At 48.7% G+C, this 14,680-nt stretch overlaps 1 protein-coding gene across 1 annotated transcript in view; it reads left to right on the top strand.

Moving 5' to 3' along the window:
• The window catches only part of LOC148218027 (uncharacterized), a 775,474-nt gene that overhangs the window by 548,870 nt on the left and 211,924 nt on the right, over nucleotides 1-14,680 (top strand). The window contains 1 exon segment of the mRNA XM_088158035.1: nucleotides 8,172-8,694. Coding sequence (XP_088014161.1) covers nucleotides 8,172-8,694 — 523 coding nt within the window.

Raw genomic sequence — 14,680 nt, 5'->3', positions numbered from 1 at the left:
GGCCAGGAGACAGACGAGTGACAGATCAGGGGGGCTGGGAAGAGTCGGCAGCCAGAGAGCACTGAAAATCTCAGCAGTGACTGCAGTGGGATCTTCGGGGACTAAACATGGCAGGGCACCCATGGAGGGTAGAAAGGGAAAGCCAGGAAGGGATCCCGGGAAAAGGGCTGATGATTCCAAAATATCTCTGAAGCGTCCCTTGGGAATATGTTGAGGGAATTTGCCCATTCTCCCAGAGGTAAACAAGGACATGGACACACAGGGAGGCATTAAGGAAAGTCGAGAAGGGATATAGGCAATAGGGGATGGAAGGTGTCGGTGTGCTAGGAAGGGATTGGGTGAAGGGGAGTGTGCGGGAATATGGTTCAGGCAAGAAGCAGCAGGAGCAATCTATGTGGGGGAGAAAAAGGATGAAGGGAAAGAGGAGGAAGAAAAAAATACTAAGGATGGGGATGTTTTCCAGCAGGCTCTTAGCCTTAAGAGCTGCCAGCTGATGCAGATCCTTTGTATCCCCGGTTGCCAGGACAGGCACACAAGGAGGTCAGGATTGCAGGGGGTTTCTCTGTGCTGGGCAGCGGCAGGAGCGGGCGCAGAGGGGCGGCACCGGGAGCACGGGCTGGGGGCCTGTGGGGAGCTGCGGGGCCGGGGCCGGGGCTGTGGGGCAGCCGGGGCTCAGCGCCGGGCGCTGCCTGAGCCCAGCACCCCCCGGCAATTGCAGGCCCGGCAGTGGCCCCCGGCCCCCAGGAGGCTGCGGGACGCCCCGGCCGCTGCCCGGCCCCGTGGAGCTGCCGGCCCTGCCCGCCGGGGGGGCCGCGTTTGGACACTGCGGCAGGACAGGCACCGGCTCTGGGATACGGGCTGGCCACGGCAGCCACAGCACAAGGAGCAGCAGGACAAAGGAACAGCTGGGAAATGGGCATTGGACGGGCAAGCATCCAGATTAGCTTTTAAGGACTTTCTCAGGGTCAGTGCAGAAAGGAATGATTTAGCAGAAAGCTCAGCAGCTGTCAGAGGATGAGCACCCCCAGGCACTGAGGGGGCTGCAGGAGGGGCAGAAGAAGCCCCTGGAGCACTTGGTCACAAAGGCACAGCAGGGGAATGCAAGAAGGGATGAGGAGAAGGCCATGGGGAAGGCAAAGGCCATGGCAGAGTTTCTACAGCCCCTGAGGGATGAACCCCAGGGCCCAAGGGGGCCCCAGCACCCAGGGGCTCTCACATCATTACACCATCTTCAACCAGGTGCCCTCCTCACACTGACACCATTCAGTCCTTGATGGCAAAGATGCTTTCTGGGGATGCCCACTCACACAGGATGGTAAACTGGATTTTGCCTTGGAGTGGGAACAAGAGGTAGAAGGGAAAATGGAAAAGACATGGACGGTCCTTCTGCAGGGATGCATGGAAGCACCGGCCTTATTGTGGCAAATCTTGCAGAAAATATCATAAGAATTTTTCCCTAGGATTTACCTAGGAATTGGGTTAATGCAGGATGTGGATGACTTTCCCCAATCAGGAGGACAAGAAGTGGCAGAAGAAGCCTCTGTGAAATGGCTGAATGTTCAGGCTAAAAATAATCTTTGAGTATTTGAAATAAAAGAGGAAATGGTGGAGAAAAGGGTTAAATATTTGGGACATATTTTAACTAAGGGTTTGAGGTGTATTGACCCAGAGAGGGACCAGGGAATCTCAGAAGTAATCCAGGACTAAAAAGCAGCTGTAAGAATTCTCAGGATTAATAGGAAATTGCAGGACCTGCATTGAAGATTCTCTGCTCTAGCCACAACATTGTATGACTTTTTAAACCCAAATATCCTCAGTGTTGTGCTATGGACAGGAGAAAAGGGAAAAAACCTGAGAAAATGGAAAATAACAAAATGATTGGACCACCAGCTATGTCTCCTCCAGACTGCAAAAAAGAAATTTGAATTCTATGTGTGTTATAAGTGTACATTATACTATTGCCTTTTTGCAAATATTTAAATGAATGCCATATGTTGGAAAACATTGCTGTATGCATATAGTTTCTTTTAGTTCTGCAATTAAAAAAACTTATAAATACTTGTGTGATAAATATATTTTTCTTGGAGTTTAATGTAAAAATCTTTTGTTCATGTAACTAACTCAGAGAATGGTAAAAAAGATAATCAGGAAATTCTTCACATTCCTGGATTATGGGACACCAGAACCCCAGGGAAGGAAAAAATGATTTACAGGTTGGAGGGGAATGATTCAGAATAATGCATGAAGGGCTATGAATATGCAACATGTTGCTGCATTTAGGAAGTGTTTTCTGAGTCAGTGTGTGCCCTTGGCTGAAGGCCAAGCATCCGGCCATTATAACCTTTGGCCAGAGCCAGGGCAGATATTCAATTCTCTCCCTTGGAATTGATCTTTGCAATTCCTTACCCTGGGAATTCTCCACCTAGTGCGGGCTGGAGATAAGGGATGTATATTTCAAGCAGTCTGTGGCCAGAATCCTGTCTCTTGTGAAATCTCTGCCACAGGAAGCTGGGCTGGCACAGAGCCTGCCTTGGCACTTTGCTGTTCACAGCATCCACCCAGGACTCTGCCTCTCAATTACACTCACACACTGGGCTGCCTGCGATTCCATTGCTGGAAAATAGACCAAATTTAAATTTTTTTTATATTCCATTTTACTAGTCAGGCTCGGTTTGCCTTTCTCTCAGGAAAGAAATTTTTAAAGTTTTTTTTTAAGGGATGTGGCACCACTCAACAGAGATGAGTTTAACATCTCAACAGACTGGGAATAGCCCAAAAGATTCCCACAAAGATAACAACATTCAACAAAACATCAAGGAAACATCAGCAAACATCAAGGAACACCCACCCCAGACACTGCCCCCGGCATAGATGGAGACACCTGGTCTGGAAAAGGCTGAGAAGGAAATCCAGGAGCGGGACCTCATTAACATCACAGGAGGAGAAATCCAGGTCCAATCGGAAACCAAACACTAAAAACTACACAACCTGGAAGCAATAAACACTAAACCAATGGATTTCAATGGGTTCAGACTCTAAAACGTTTAGGAAAATTCTAGCAAAATTCACATCTCATGGAATGATTTTCTCTGCACACCCGGGTTATGTGTGGATGAAATTATTTCTGTTGCACATCCTGACCAGAATCAAGAAATGACTTAACTCTCTAACACTAAAGATATTGTTGAAGAGATTTTTATTGTCCCTGCAGTTTCAGTGACAAGATTACACCATGAGAAAAATTTTTCACATTAATCCTACTTTTAGATTGTCAGTTAGGTTTGGGCCAGGGGTGTGACAAGCAATTTTTACTCCTAGGAGAAGAGGCAGAAAAGACTTGATTGCATTGGAATATTTTTCTATATATTTGTGGTGGCTCTTAATGACGGGAGAATTTCGGAATGGATCTTTAGAAGCTCAGCTTTAAGCTGCATTTTGCACACCTAGAAGAGTATTAATGGTGAGGCTTTAACGCATAAACTGTTAATAAAAAAGCGTTAAAAAAAAAATAAAAAGAAAAATAAAGCAGGTTGTGAGGGTGGACGTGTGAATCACCTAAAGGCTGCTCTGGAAGAAAATCCTAGTTCCAGGCAGCCAGGAGAGGAGTTTTAGAAATGCAAATTAACATTGCTCTGGAAAAGTGTGGACAATGCCCCAGGGCCTTCTTGCCAGGGGGAGGAATTTCCCTGAGTCCATCTGCCCCTCACCCCCAGCTCTGCCTGCTTGCACAGATGGAATTTGCACAACTAAAGGCAGAGCCCATAGTGAGGATATCTGACTGCAACAGAAACTGGTTAAGCTGCAAAGGGAAACAGCAAACGGAGAATATTGAGCAAATTTCATGAAAAAAAGTGTGTATGGGGGGAATCATCCCTCTCCCCAAAGCACTGAGGTGTTTTTGCTAGTCCAGAGAAATGAGTTGGGAATCCAAACATTTTATCAGTTCATAAGATAAAAGTGGTCAATTGATGCAGCCCTGGATGGAGGGAGCACCCAAAAAAGGGAAAAAGATGAACGGCCACCAGAACAAATGCTACAACACCATGGACCAGCCCCTGGGATCCCTAACGAATTCATATCAGGACACAGAAAACCCATCCATAATTTGAGTGGCATAATTAGGTTTAAAAGTATCCCTGAAATAATAACCAAGCAGACAGCTCCAGCTCCTGACCTTCCTGCTGACCAAGCCACTGAAATGAGGAACGAGACATTTCACCATGGGATGGAATCAGATTATCTACTTACAGAAGAAGGAGGAGTTTGTGGAAAATTAAATGATGCAAACGGCGGTTTGCAAACAGATGATAACCGAAAAGTGGTTAAACAGATAGCAAAGGAAATATGAAAATATCTCGTATTCCGGAGAAAGGATGGGAATGGGAAAAATTTTCGTGGTTCTCTGGCAGACCATGGCTTAAACGAATGCTGCTCCTCCTCTGACGTGCTGCAGCAACTCTCATTTTTTTACCATGGAAGACACCTTGCGCCAAAGAGGATGCAGGAAAAGAGATGGAGTCAATGGAAATTAAAAGTTCATAAAGGCAATTCTTGAGAATATGAGAAAAGGAAGGATTGAAAGCAGTAAGATTAATATCGTAGTGGGGGTGCATATTAACGAAGACATGCAGTAGGCGGATCGGGAAGTCTGAACCTTCCAAGTATCTCAGCCAGAGGGGAATGGGAGAGGGAGATGCAGCCGGGAAAATGAGGATAAAAAAGGAGGACGCGTCTTAGAGACCGCATGGCCAATGCCGCATGGCCTCTCTCTTTGTTCATCAATAAAGTCACTTTTACAGGACTCCTCTGTCTCCTGCGGGCACACAAACCTCTGGCCACGGGAATTTTCCCGCACAGCCCCGGGCACAGGGCAGACACCTCTGTGCCACCCACAGCAACCGGGACGAGCCAGCGCTGCTCCGGCACCGGCTCCTGCCGAGGCCCCAGCGGGAAGGAGACCGCGGGCAGCCGCTCCCGCAGCGCCCTCAGCCCAGCGCCAACACGGGCCGGCACCGGCACAACCAACCCGCCAGAGCCCCCTGCCGCCCCCTCGGCCCGCAGCGAGCCCCGAGCCCCCGCACAACCGAGCGCGGCTCCCACCTGCGCTGGGGCCGCCTCCGAGCTCCGCCGCCGCCTGTGGCTGAGGAATTCGATGGGATGTGTTGCCTTAACCTTTCTGACCACTCCCAGCCCATCTATGCCAGCATTCAAGCCCTGAAAGAAGGTGTGAATAAACTTCGGGTAGATCATGGGTACGACTGGCTGAACTGGCTCTTAGGGCACTGGGGTCTCACTGGCTGGGTTAGGAATTTAGTTAAAATAGGTTTGTATGTATTAGGCATCATATTATGCATTGTAGTAGTTATTCCTTGTATTTTACAGTGTGTTAAGAATTTAATCGACAAATCGCTTAAGAGTGTATTTTTAGTTAAAAGAAACGGGGGAGGTGTGGATATGGGTAGTGCAAATGAGACTGATAATACTGCAGATTTAATCAGCAAATGCAGCCTGACAACGAGGAAGACTGGCAAGAGCAAACAGAGACCTGACTGCAAGAGGACTGGATCAAGTCTGGGTTATGGGAAATAAGATTTTACTAAGTCCAAATGTAAAGTTTGTCTATGTGAGAGTTTTCTATGTAAGGTTTGTCTATGTGATTGCAGTAAAATATTGCCAGCCTTCCTGTAAATGGTATATAAGCACATGTAGTGCTCAGTAAAAATTGGATTTTGATCACCATTCAGTGTCCCCATAGTTCAAGTACTCCCAGTGGGATCCTGGAAAGAGAATGGTGGCACATCTACTGCCTGCTACCCCCCTCTAGGCAATATTCAACTGTTTAGTTCACAGACTCATCTTCCAGCACTCTTAGTGGGGTCAGCAGAGCCACTTCCCACTGGTGGGGGCAAAGAGCACCCTCTGTGCCTTTGTGGTGGGAGCAGACAGTGTTGTCTCAAAGAAAAGGTCAAAGAGAGACCAAGCTGGACCTCTGCCTCCTGTCCCTCACCCCACAAGGGCAGGAGGGCACAAAACTGAGCACTTTTAAATTTTTTTTTTCTGTCCTGTCATTTCCAGGAGCTTGACTAGCTCGAAGGAGAGGATTAGAAGGATTTCTTGAGGATCACTGCCAGTGCACAGCACACATGGCATCCCTCACCCCTTACATCATCATGGCATGGAGGGGTAGGAACCAACAACAGCCCTACCCCACTGCTCCAGAAGCCAAAATCCCCATGCAAGCATTTAGTTATGGCCTTCTTAGAGAACCACATTGAGAGGAATGTTGAATTTTTTCTTTACAAATGAGTTGTGGATCAACCTGTAGATAAGGCTAGCACTGAGAGATAAAAGAAACAATGGGATGGATTCCACTGATTGATGAATGGAAAAAGATATTTGCCTTTACAAACAAACTGTAGGGCTGCTGATAAATGAAATTGGATATTGAAAGATGAAAGAAGCAACGGGGGAGAAAACTATGAATTCTGTAAGAATTAAAAATTAAAAGGGAGGGTTATACGTTAGAGGGGAATTTCAGGTATCTGGCGTTCCGGGAAATCTGTGCCTCTCAAGTACCTCAGCCAACGGGGAAAGAGAGAGGGAAATGCGGCCGGGAAAATAGGATAAAAAGGAGGCTGCGTCCTCCAAAAATTTGAGAGATCCCAGGGGAATGTCCCATGACCTCTCCCTTTATTCCAATAAAGTCTCCTTTTTGGACATAAAACTCTGGTGTTTGAGGATTAATTTTCCTGACAGAAAGCACTTTGGGATTCTTACCTGCACAAGCTCGTGCAGTGCCTCAGTCATAAGTGCCTCAGAAATATCAGAAGTGTGTCTTCTTCAGAGTGTGGTCACAAGGCTTCAGAGTTGGAGCCAGTTCTGCGGGCAGGCTGATGAATAGTCTGGGGCTCCTCTGCAGAGCCCCATTCATTCTGGGGCTGCTTTCTGCTGGTTCTGCTGGACTGGCTCGAGTGAAACACACACCCAATTAACAGCAGTTAAATTACTCTGGCATGAAACAGTGGGGAACAGGCAGAGCAGTGAAGGGCAGCATGGACCAGTTGTTCTGGCAGCTCTGACGAGGTCTGGTTTGATACAGCACTCACAGAACTCTGCTCCACCTGTGACACTTCCACTTGCAGTAGATGACTGTTCCTCTTCACAATATCCAGCAAGGCAGGTCAAAGACACTTTTACCATTTTCATCTTCAAAAGGGAGAAGAAATCAGCAACAAACATGAAGTAACCGGTCAGAGGTCCCAGGAAGAAACAAAAGAACAAAGAGTGGTGGAAAAAACCAGGTGGAGCAGTGATCCTTATCTCTGTGGGAGATATCCTCTGCTAATGGGCCATCTGATAAAACCAGGTGGGGCAGTGTTCTTTATCTTTTCCACAACCCATCCTTCCTCCAGGAAGATATCTTCTGTTAATGGGCCATTGAGTGCCACTGCATGACTGATAAAATTCCATCATCCCATTGGGAGATGCTCCAGCCAGGGGGAGGAGCCAAGCCTTTCCTACCTAGATAAAATCTGAGATTTGGAACACCAAGGCAGCCCTTCCCCACTGGTTTCCAGAGGACAAGAGCTACCAGACCTTTCTACAGCATCACTACTACAACAAGACCACTTCATCTGGACTGCTACCACCACCCTAACTAGCGGGGTGTCAGGTTGTATTCTGATCATGTCAGTTGTTTTCTTTTGTACTATTGCATGAATTTATCTCTTTTCCTATGAAATTGTATTTCTGACTTGGAGTCTTTCACTGGCTTTGCTTTCGAATCAGCACAATTTTGGGGGGGATTTTGGCTGAATCTTGATATTTGGGGAGTTTTTGATCTGTGTCTTAAAGTCTGGAGGATTTTGGGTGGGAATCTTGGTGTTTGGGAGGTTATTACAGACACAAGATGCTCAATGACTTCCAGAGATGAACTTGGGCAAGGAGGAACACCCAGTTTATGGAGCTCTTTTCTTGTTATTTCCCCCTAAACCAGGAATTTTCATTCCCCAGGTGTGCAGGGATGGAGGAGGCAGAAAAGACCCGGAGATCCCTCACGAGGAGGGGCTGCAAACCCAGCGCAGGGAGCTGCGAGGAGGAAAGACCCTCCCTGAGCCGGGAAGGCGGCCGGAGATCCAGGCAGAGCTCAGAGCTGGTGGAGAAGCCTCCTGGAGGGGAGAAGCCCCACAAGTGCTTGGAATGTGGGAAGGGTTTCAGCCAGAGATCCAGGCTGATCCGGCACCGGAGGATCCACATTGGGGAAAAGCCCTACCAGTGTGGGGAATGTGGGAAGAGTTTTAGGGACAGCAACTACCTGATGCGGCACCAGGTGATCCACACTGGGGAACGGCCCTACACCTGCTTGGAATGTGGGAAGAGCTTTGGATGGAGCTCTGACCTGAGAAGCCACCAGCGCACCCACACTGGGGAGAGGCCCTACGAGTGTCCCAAGTGTGGGAAGAGGTTTCAGAGAAGCTCCAATCTCCTCCTACATGAGCGGATTCACACAGAGGAGAGGCCCTTCCGCTGCCCCGACTGCGGGAAGGGATTCAGACGCAACTCCACCCTCATCAGGCACCGGCGCATCCACACTGGGGAGAGGCCCTACGAGTGTCCTGAGTGTGGGAAGAGCTTCTCACAGAGCTCTAACTTGACCCGACACCAACGGAGTCTCCACTAAGGGAAGCCCTGTGAGTGCCCAAGTGTGGGAAGAGCTTCGTGCTCTGTTCCAGCTCCATCCCCAATGGGAGAATCGGTGTTGGATGATCCCCAGTGATCCCCATTGGTTGAGGGGGAAGGGGTTTGAGAGATTTCTTTCCCTTCTTCTTGTCCTGCTGTGATTTGGTTGGTAATAAATTTCCTCTCCATGCCCAGGCTGGGTCTGTGATGCACATTTTGCTGTTTGGTACGGGATGTTTCTCCTTTTTACACCCACCCAGGAACTCTGGGTTAAACTTTTTCTCCCCTGTTGCAGCTGGAGGGACAGGGACAGAGTGGCTTTGGTGGGTGCCTGGCATCGGGCCAGCATCACCCAGGCCATGGGCACCCCTGAGATCCCAGTGTGGTGATGCATTCCCCCACTCCTAGAGAAAGTGCTGACCCAAACTGAGGCCAGGATGAAACATGGTTATGACTGGAGCCCACTCTCTTGTGACCCTGTCAGCAGAAATCCAAAAGGAGACCTTTGAGCTCTCCTGGGCCACCGTGGGCTGTGACCAGCAGTCTCCCTCTGAGGGGCCTCTCAGAGCCAGCAAACCCTCGGCTTTGCTGTGCCTGGAGGATCGCTGAAACACGACGTGTCCTGGGCCCATACCCTCACTGCTCAAGGCCCCATCCTTCGGCCAGTGGGAGAGGCAAAAACATCTGAAGGGAGGATTTCACTGAGCTCTGGGGGGAATTATTTGCACTGACTGTTCCTGTCTGTGTGTGCGCCCCTGCACATATGCTATAGCAAATCTGGGAGAAATACAGCTTTCCTAGATGTGGAAGTACCTTGGATATCTAAGTTAGGCCTGTAAGCAAGGTTCAGTTATAGTTATGAACATACTTAAATGCTGTTAAATGCTAAATGTTTTGCTAAGTTCTTAAATGTAAGTCATAAGTGTTGTTATTGTATTAAGTTGCTAAATACAACTTGGAAGTTACAGCTGTAAGTTAGGTTAAATGCTGTTAAGTGTTATTGCTCTGTTGAATTGTTAATGTTAAGTTCTAAGTTAAGTTAGGTATAAGTTTGGTGTTGTTCGTCTGTTGATTTCCTAGGCCTAAGGTATAACTTAAGTTACAAATTAAGGTAGAAGTTAAAGAGTTGTTTAGAGTTGTTAAGTTTTTAGGCCGTGTTCCTTTTAATCCCTGCATGCACCTAAACACAGCACACACCCATCCACACTCCCCTAGAGAGTTCCCAGTTAATTTCTGTTCTGATTGCATGGATTTTATTTGGTGTTGTTCTTGCCTTGTTGTGCCTCACCTGTCCTGTAGGCAGTAGAGTGAATCTAGCCAACAAACTTGTGCTTTGTCACTTAATATTAAATCTGACTTTTGTTCATGCCCTTGTCATCGATTTTTAAGTGATCTCAAACGCTCTCATTCATGACAGCACCACAATGTCCCGCATCACCGAGGGCCCTGACACACGCCCGTGTCACAAAGGGCCACCCCCGGCACCCAAGAGCAGAGGGACAGCCTGGAAGCGGCCCGGAGCAGCCCCGGCCTCGTGGCCTTGTAGCCCCTGGCGTGGCCAGAGCCCTGGGAGGCTTTGGCCACGGTGGGAGCCGGCAGCCCCAGCCCCGGCCTGCAGAGCCCTGGGGCTGCAGCCCGGGCTGGCCGGGGCAGGAGGAATTGGCCGGGCCGGACGTGCCAGGGCCTTGTGGGCAGTGGCTCCGTGTCCCGCGGGAGGCCGGGGACGAGGGGTGTCCCTCAGGGCTGTGCCCGGGCACCGGGGCTCGTCAGTGCCTCGCTCAGTGACACCCAGGGGCACCGAGCGCAGCCTCGGCGCCTTTGCAGGGCACGGGGAGCTGAGCGGGGCAGGGGCACCACGGAAACACCGAGTGCCTGCCCGGGGCAGAGCCGGGGCAAAGCCGGGCTGGAGAGCCGGGAGAGGCTGCTCAGAGCTGGCCCGGGCACTTGGGCACCTGGGAGACAGAGCCCGGCTCGGAGCTGACACTGAGCCCAATACCTGAGAAATCACAGCCGGCTTTTCTAGACACCCTTCATTATTTTGTATTTTCTCAATTTGACTTTATCAGGAACATTTTCATTCTTCATTTTACCTTTTTTTTTCTTTTACTCTTTAGAAAGAGTTCTGTTGTATTTCGTTATGTGTGAGGATGGATGGGCTGGGAAAGGTTGCAGGTAATGGTGTTTTTTATTCAATATCTTTCAAATCTGAGATGTGACAAGTCCAGACTTTGACTCCAGCAGCAGTGTCTGGTTCCAGACTGCTCTGCTTTTCACAGTGACATCTCAGTTCATTCAATTCCAGCAGTCAAAGCCCTTGAAACATGGAAAAAGCTGGGAATGAGGTTAAAGCCCTTGGAGGGTTTGCTGTGTCCGTACATTCCCCATCTCCCCTGGTGTCCGTTCAGCCTCTCCACTCCTGTCCTAGAGCACATTACTGTATTCAGTACATGCTTTTATAGATAGATAGATACATGTGATTATTGTATTGTATTGTATACACGATTCTCTTGCAGTGAGTTATTGTGATGGTAATTCCATGATCCTCTGCTTTGTGCCCAAAGAATGGTTATTGTATCTAAACCCCGGCAGCCCGGGAGGGGATGTGTGCGGGGCCGGGGCGGGGAAAGGCTCCTTGTTCATTCCGCGGGCGTTTTGAAGCCTCGCTGCTCGGGTTTTCCGCGGCTCTCTCTGTGCACCGTGGGTTTTTGCTCAGCTCGAAACCCCCCGGTCCAAGCCTGGACAATCTGACCGGTGGTTTCCCTGGGAAATGGATCTAACGACTTTTATGGAGAGAGCTTTGATCCAATTGTTCAGAAAAAGAACTTTAATGAGGTGAATACAACAAACAGGAAGGCATGCATTGCACTGGGAATGAACTGGAAAAAAGCAGGGTCCAGGGTAGGGTAGGGATATTTATACACTTGGGTGCAGGGAGGGATTAAGGCAGGGTCTGAGGGAGAGATCCAACGGGAAAGAGCAATTAACGATATTATAATTCCTGCAGAGAAAAGTAAGCAATAGGAACAACGAGATCTGAGAACTTTCTAGTAATAGTCTACACAGCTGAACAGGGGAAGGTTGGGAGGCTTATACAACCTGGTTGCTTTGGGTCTGAAGCCCTATGGGTGCAGGTGTGCAACTGGATGGTACTGAGGCAAGGAATTTGGGACCTTTGACCCAGGACTCAGATCCATTTCCCTCTGGGAGCGACTTTTAATGAGTGTAAGAGCGATGTTTGTCCACAGAGAGAGAATGCACTGGAGCACCCTTGAGGAAGGGATCCAACAGCTGAGAGAAGTGGCAGTGCTGGAGGTGCTCTTTGGGAGGGACAGACAGCATGACAATGACCCTGACAAGGCCAGGTGCACAGGGCAGATGCTGTGGGATCTGGCAAACCTAGAGCCATTTCAATATAGCACCTTCATTGCAACAATTAATGCCGGTAACAGCCGAGAAACAGTGGATTCTGTCACCAACAAGCTTAGGAACTACAAGAGTATGATCAATGGCCTGATGCAGGCTCATGTCTGTGCTGTGATTAAGAGCCTCCAAGAGGAGATGAGGGAGGAGGTGAGGAGGAACAGTTTCCCATATGGCACTTGTGCAAGTCACAGGCCCCAAAGTCAGAACCCAACATCCCCCAGCTAGAGAGAGGGTACACCCCGTGAGCTGCCTGTGGTTCTTTCTGCGTGGCCATGGGGAAGACATGAGAAGGTGGGATGGGAAACCCACTTCTGTCCTGGCAGCACAGGTGTGTCAACTCAAGGAGGAAAACACTAACTGAGGGAGCTCCACTAAAGTGAAGGTAGCCTCAACCTCCCATGACCGAGGTGTTGGGTAATACAGAAGGGAGGATGATCTGTCGGATCCGCTTGATGGAACCTCTGGTATGTATGCCCAGGAAGGAAATAATAACCAGGGCTAGAGGGGCCTTGCCTCTAGCCAGGGAGAGGCACAGGAAAACTGCGCCTATGAGTGGTGTGGATCTGATGTCCTGGCACATCAGAGCCACAGAAATATAGAGTGTTAGTTGATCCTGGTGCACAGTGTACCCTAATGCCATTGGGACACGTGGGGACAGATCCTGAGTCCATTGCCAGGGTGATGGGAGGATTGCAGGAATTGACTCTGCTGGAGGCTGAGATGAGGCTGACTGGGAAGGAGTGGCAGAAACATCCAATTTTGACCGGCCACTTCCCTGGTGGATGTTGCCCATGGTGTCTCTGCTGCAGCTCTTGCAGCTGTGTCCAGTCCATGGCTCTGATCCCCTTCTATTTCTTCTCTGGAAAATCACATTCCTATATCTCCATCTGCTTCTTCTTTTTGTAAGAATCTTCTATTTACAAGGGTCCCCAGCAGGTTCTTGTATTTACAAGGTCTGGACCTCCACAGCTCTCGACTGCTGGCAGCTCTTCCCAGTCACCTTCCCCCACTGGGGTTCCAACTCCACCACGATCCCCACAGCCGGGCTATTGCCTATCACATCGGGGTCACCACTCATTGCAGTTGAGACAGAATCGATGACAAAAAACTCCGTGTTCGTGCAAGAAAAACCAACTTTTATTGAGGGCTGTTCTCCCTATATAGCCTTTGAAGTCTGCACGGTTAGCTCTGCTTGGCTAAATTAGTTGCCACCTGGCTAACTGGCCAATGTCTGCCCGTGTCCCAGATGGCCTAGACCTGCTCCCCAACAGCCCAGACTGCTCAAGTTATATCATTACGGTAGTTATAGAATTATTTACATTATAAAATTACAATTGGGATTAGTTATAACTGGAAGGCCTCCAGGCCAGCTGTTAGCTACTACAGGTTTAGTGCTGGCCAAATCTTCCACTAGAATTATTTACTCATTTCCTGCTGTGAGATACGTTTAGGAGGAAGGCAAAGCAGGCTCAAACCTTAAAGGGTATAAAGAAAGGACTGTACTAACAGAACTAAAAAAATTATAAGAATCAGAATAAAACCTTCACAACACTTCTCCTCCCCCCGATACCTTCTTTTCTTTCCCACTGGCAATGTGCAGGAACAATTCAGCCAGTTTACCGTCTCTAAAATAGTCTTTTTCCAGTTCACTTAGGGAGAGGAGTCTCTCTTGTCGTGCTATGGAGACTTCTCCACAAGAGACAATTCTCTCGTGGCTTCAAAGTCACAGTGCATCAGCTGCCCAGGAGAATGGAAATCTCATCACTGTGTAAAAGTCCCTCCCCTCGACCTACAGCTTTCCCCACAATTGTTTTTGAGGGCTCAATCTTTGGCTAATGGGGTACACTTTTAAGGATGAGCTGTTCAGAAGCAAAGGTTCTCTTCATCTGTCTCTGAGATCATCTTCATCTCTGGGAACAGAGGTTCTCTTCTTCTTCCCTGGGGTAAAGGGTCTTCATCACTCTCATCTCTCTCTGTTCAAGCTACTTCAATATCTGCTTGTTCAGCATGGATGCTTTTGCTCATGCCTACAATTTGAACACTTCATCCTCCACGTGCTTTTCAAAAAGTTACAGGGAAATGGAGTCTGACCTATCTTCCCCATAGACTTACAAGAGGATTTCAGCCCAAGAGTGAGGAATCTCCTCAATCCCTCCCATCTGGGACCTGAATTCTACTTCTCTAACCTTGGGGTCCACATGTTGTTCCTCCAGGTGTCTTCACTCTGTCCTGTTCTCTCACTCAAGAGAGAATTGAAGGTCTGCAAGTCTCATTTGTACAGTGAAAGAGATAATATCTTGTTCCAAGGCCTGCAGATAATCATATGATCCCTGCTGGTGGTGGCCAGAGCTGTTTACAGTGGAGAATTCTGGGGGGGGGTGTGCCAGGATTTTCAAGGGGCCCAGACAGGACAGTGTGGCCACTCTGGCTGCACAGCTTTTTCAGTGGTTTAACAGGTTGTCAGTTCTCAACACTAATCACTGATTAGATTTTGTCAGACATGGAGGAAGCTCTCAGCAGCTCTTGTCAAAAAAAGTCATTTCCAGTGGTGGTTTCTTCCCTCCTCACAAAATGTCAA

The sequence above is a fragment of the Sturnus vulgaris genome, unplaced genomic scaffold (genome assembly GCF_052056855.1).
Source record: "Sturnus vulgaris isolate bStuVul1 unplaced genomic scaffold, bStuVul1.hap1 Scaffold_195, whole genome shotgun sequence".
Taxonomy (NCBI): Eukaryota; Metazoa; Chordata; class Aves; order Passeriformes; family Sturnidae; genus Sturnus; species Sturnus vulgaris.
The sequence above is the reverse complement of the archived record's forward strand: the minus strand, read 5'-3'. Positions and strand labels throughout refer to the sequence as shown.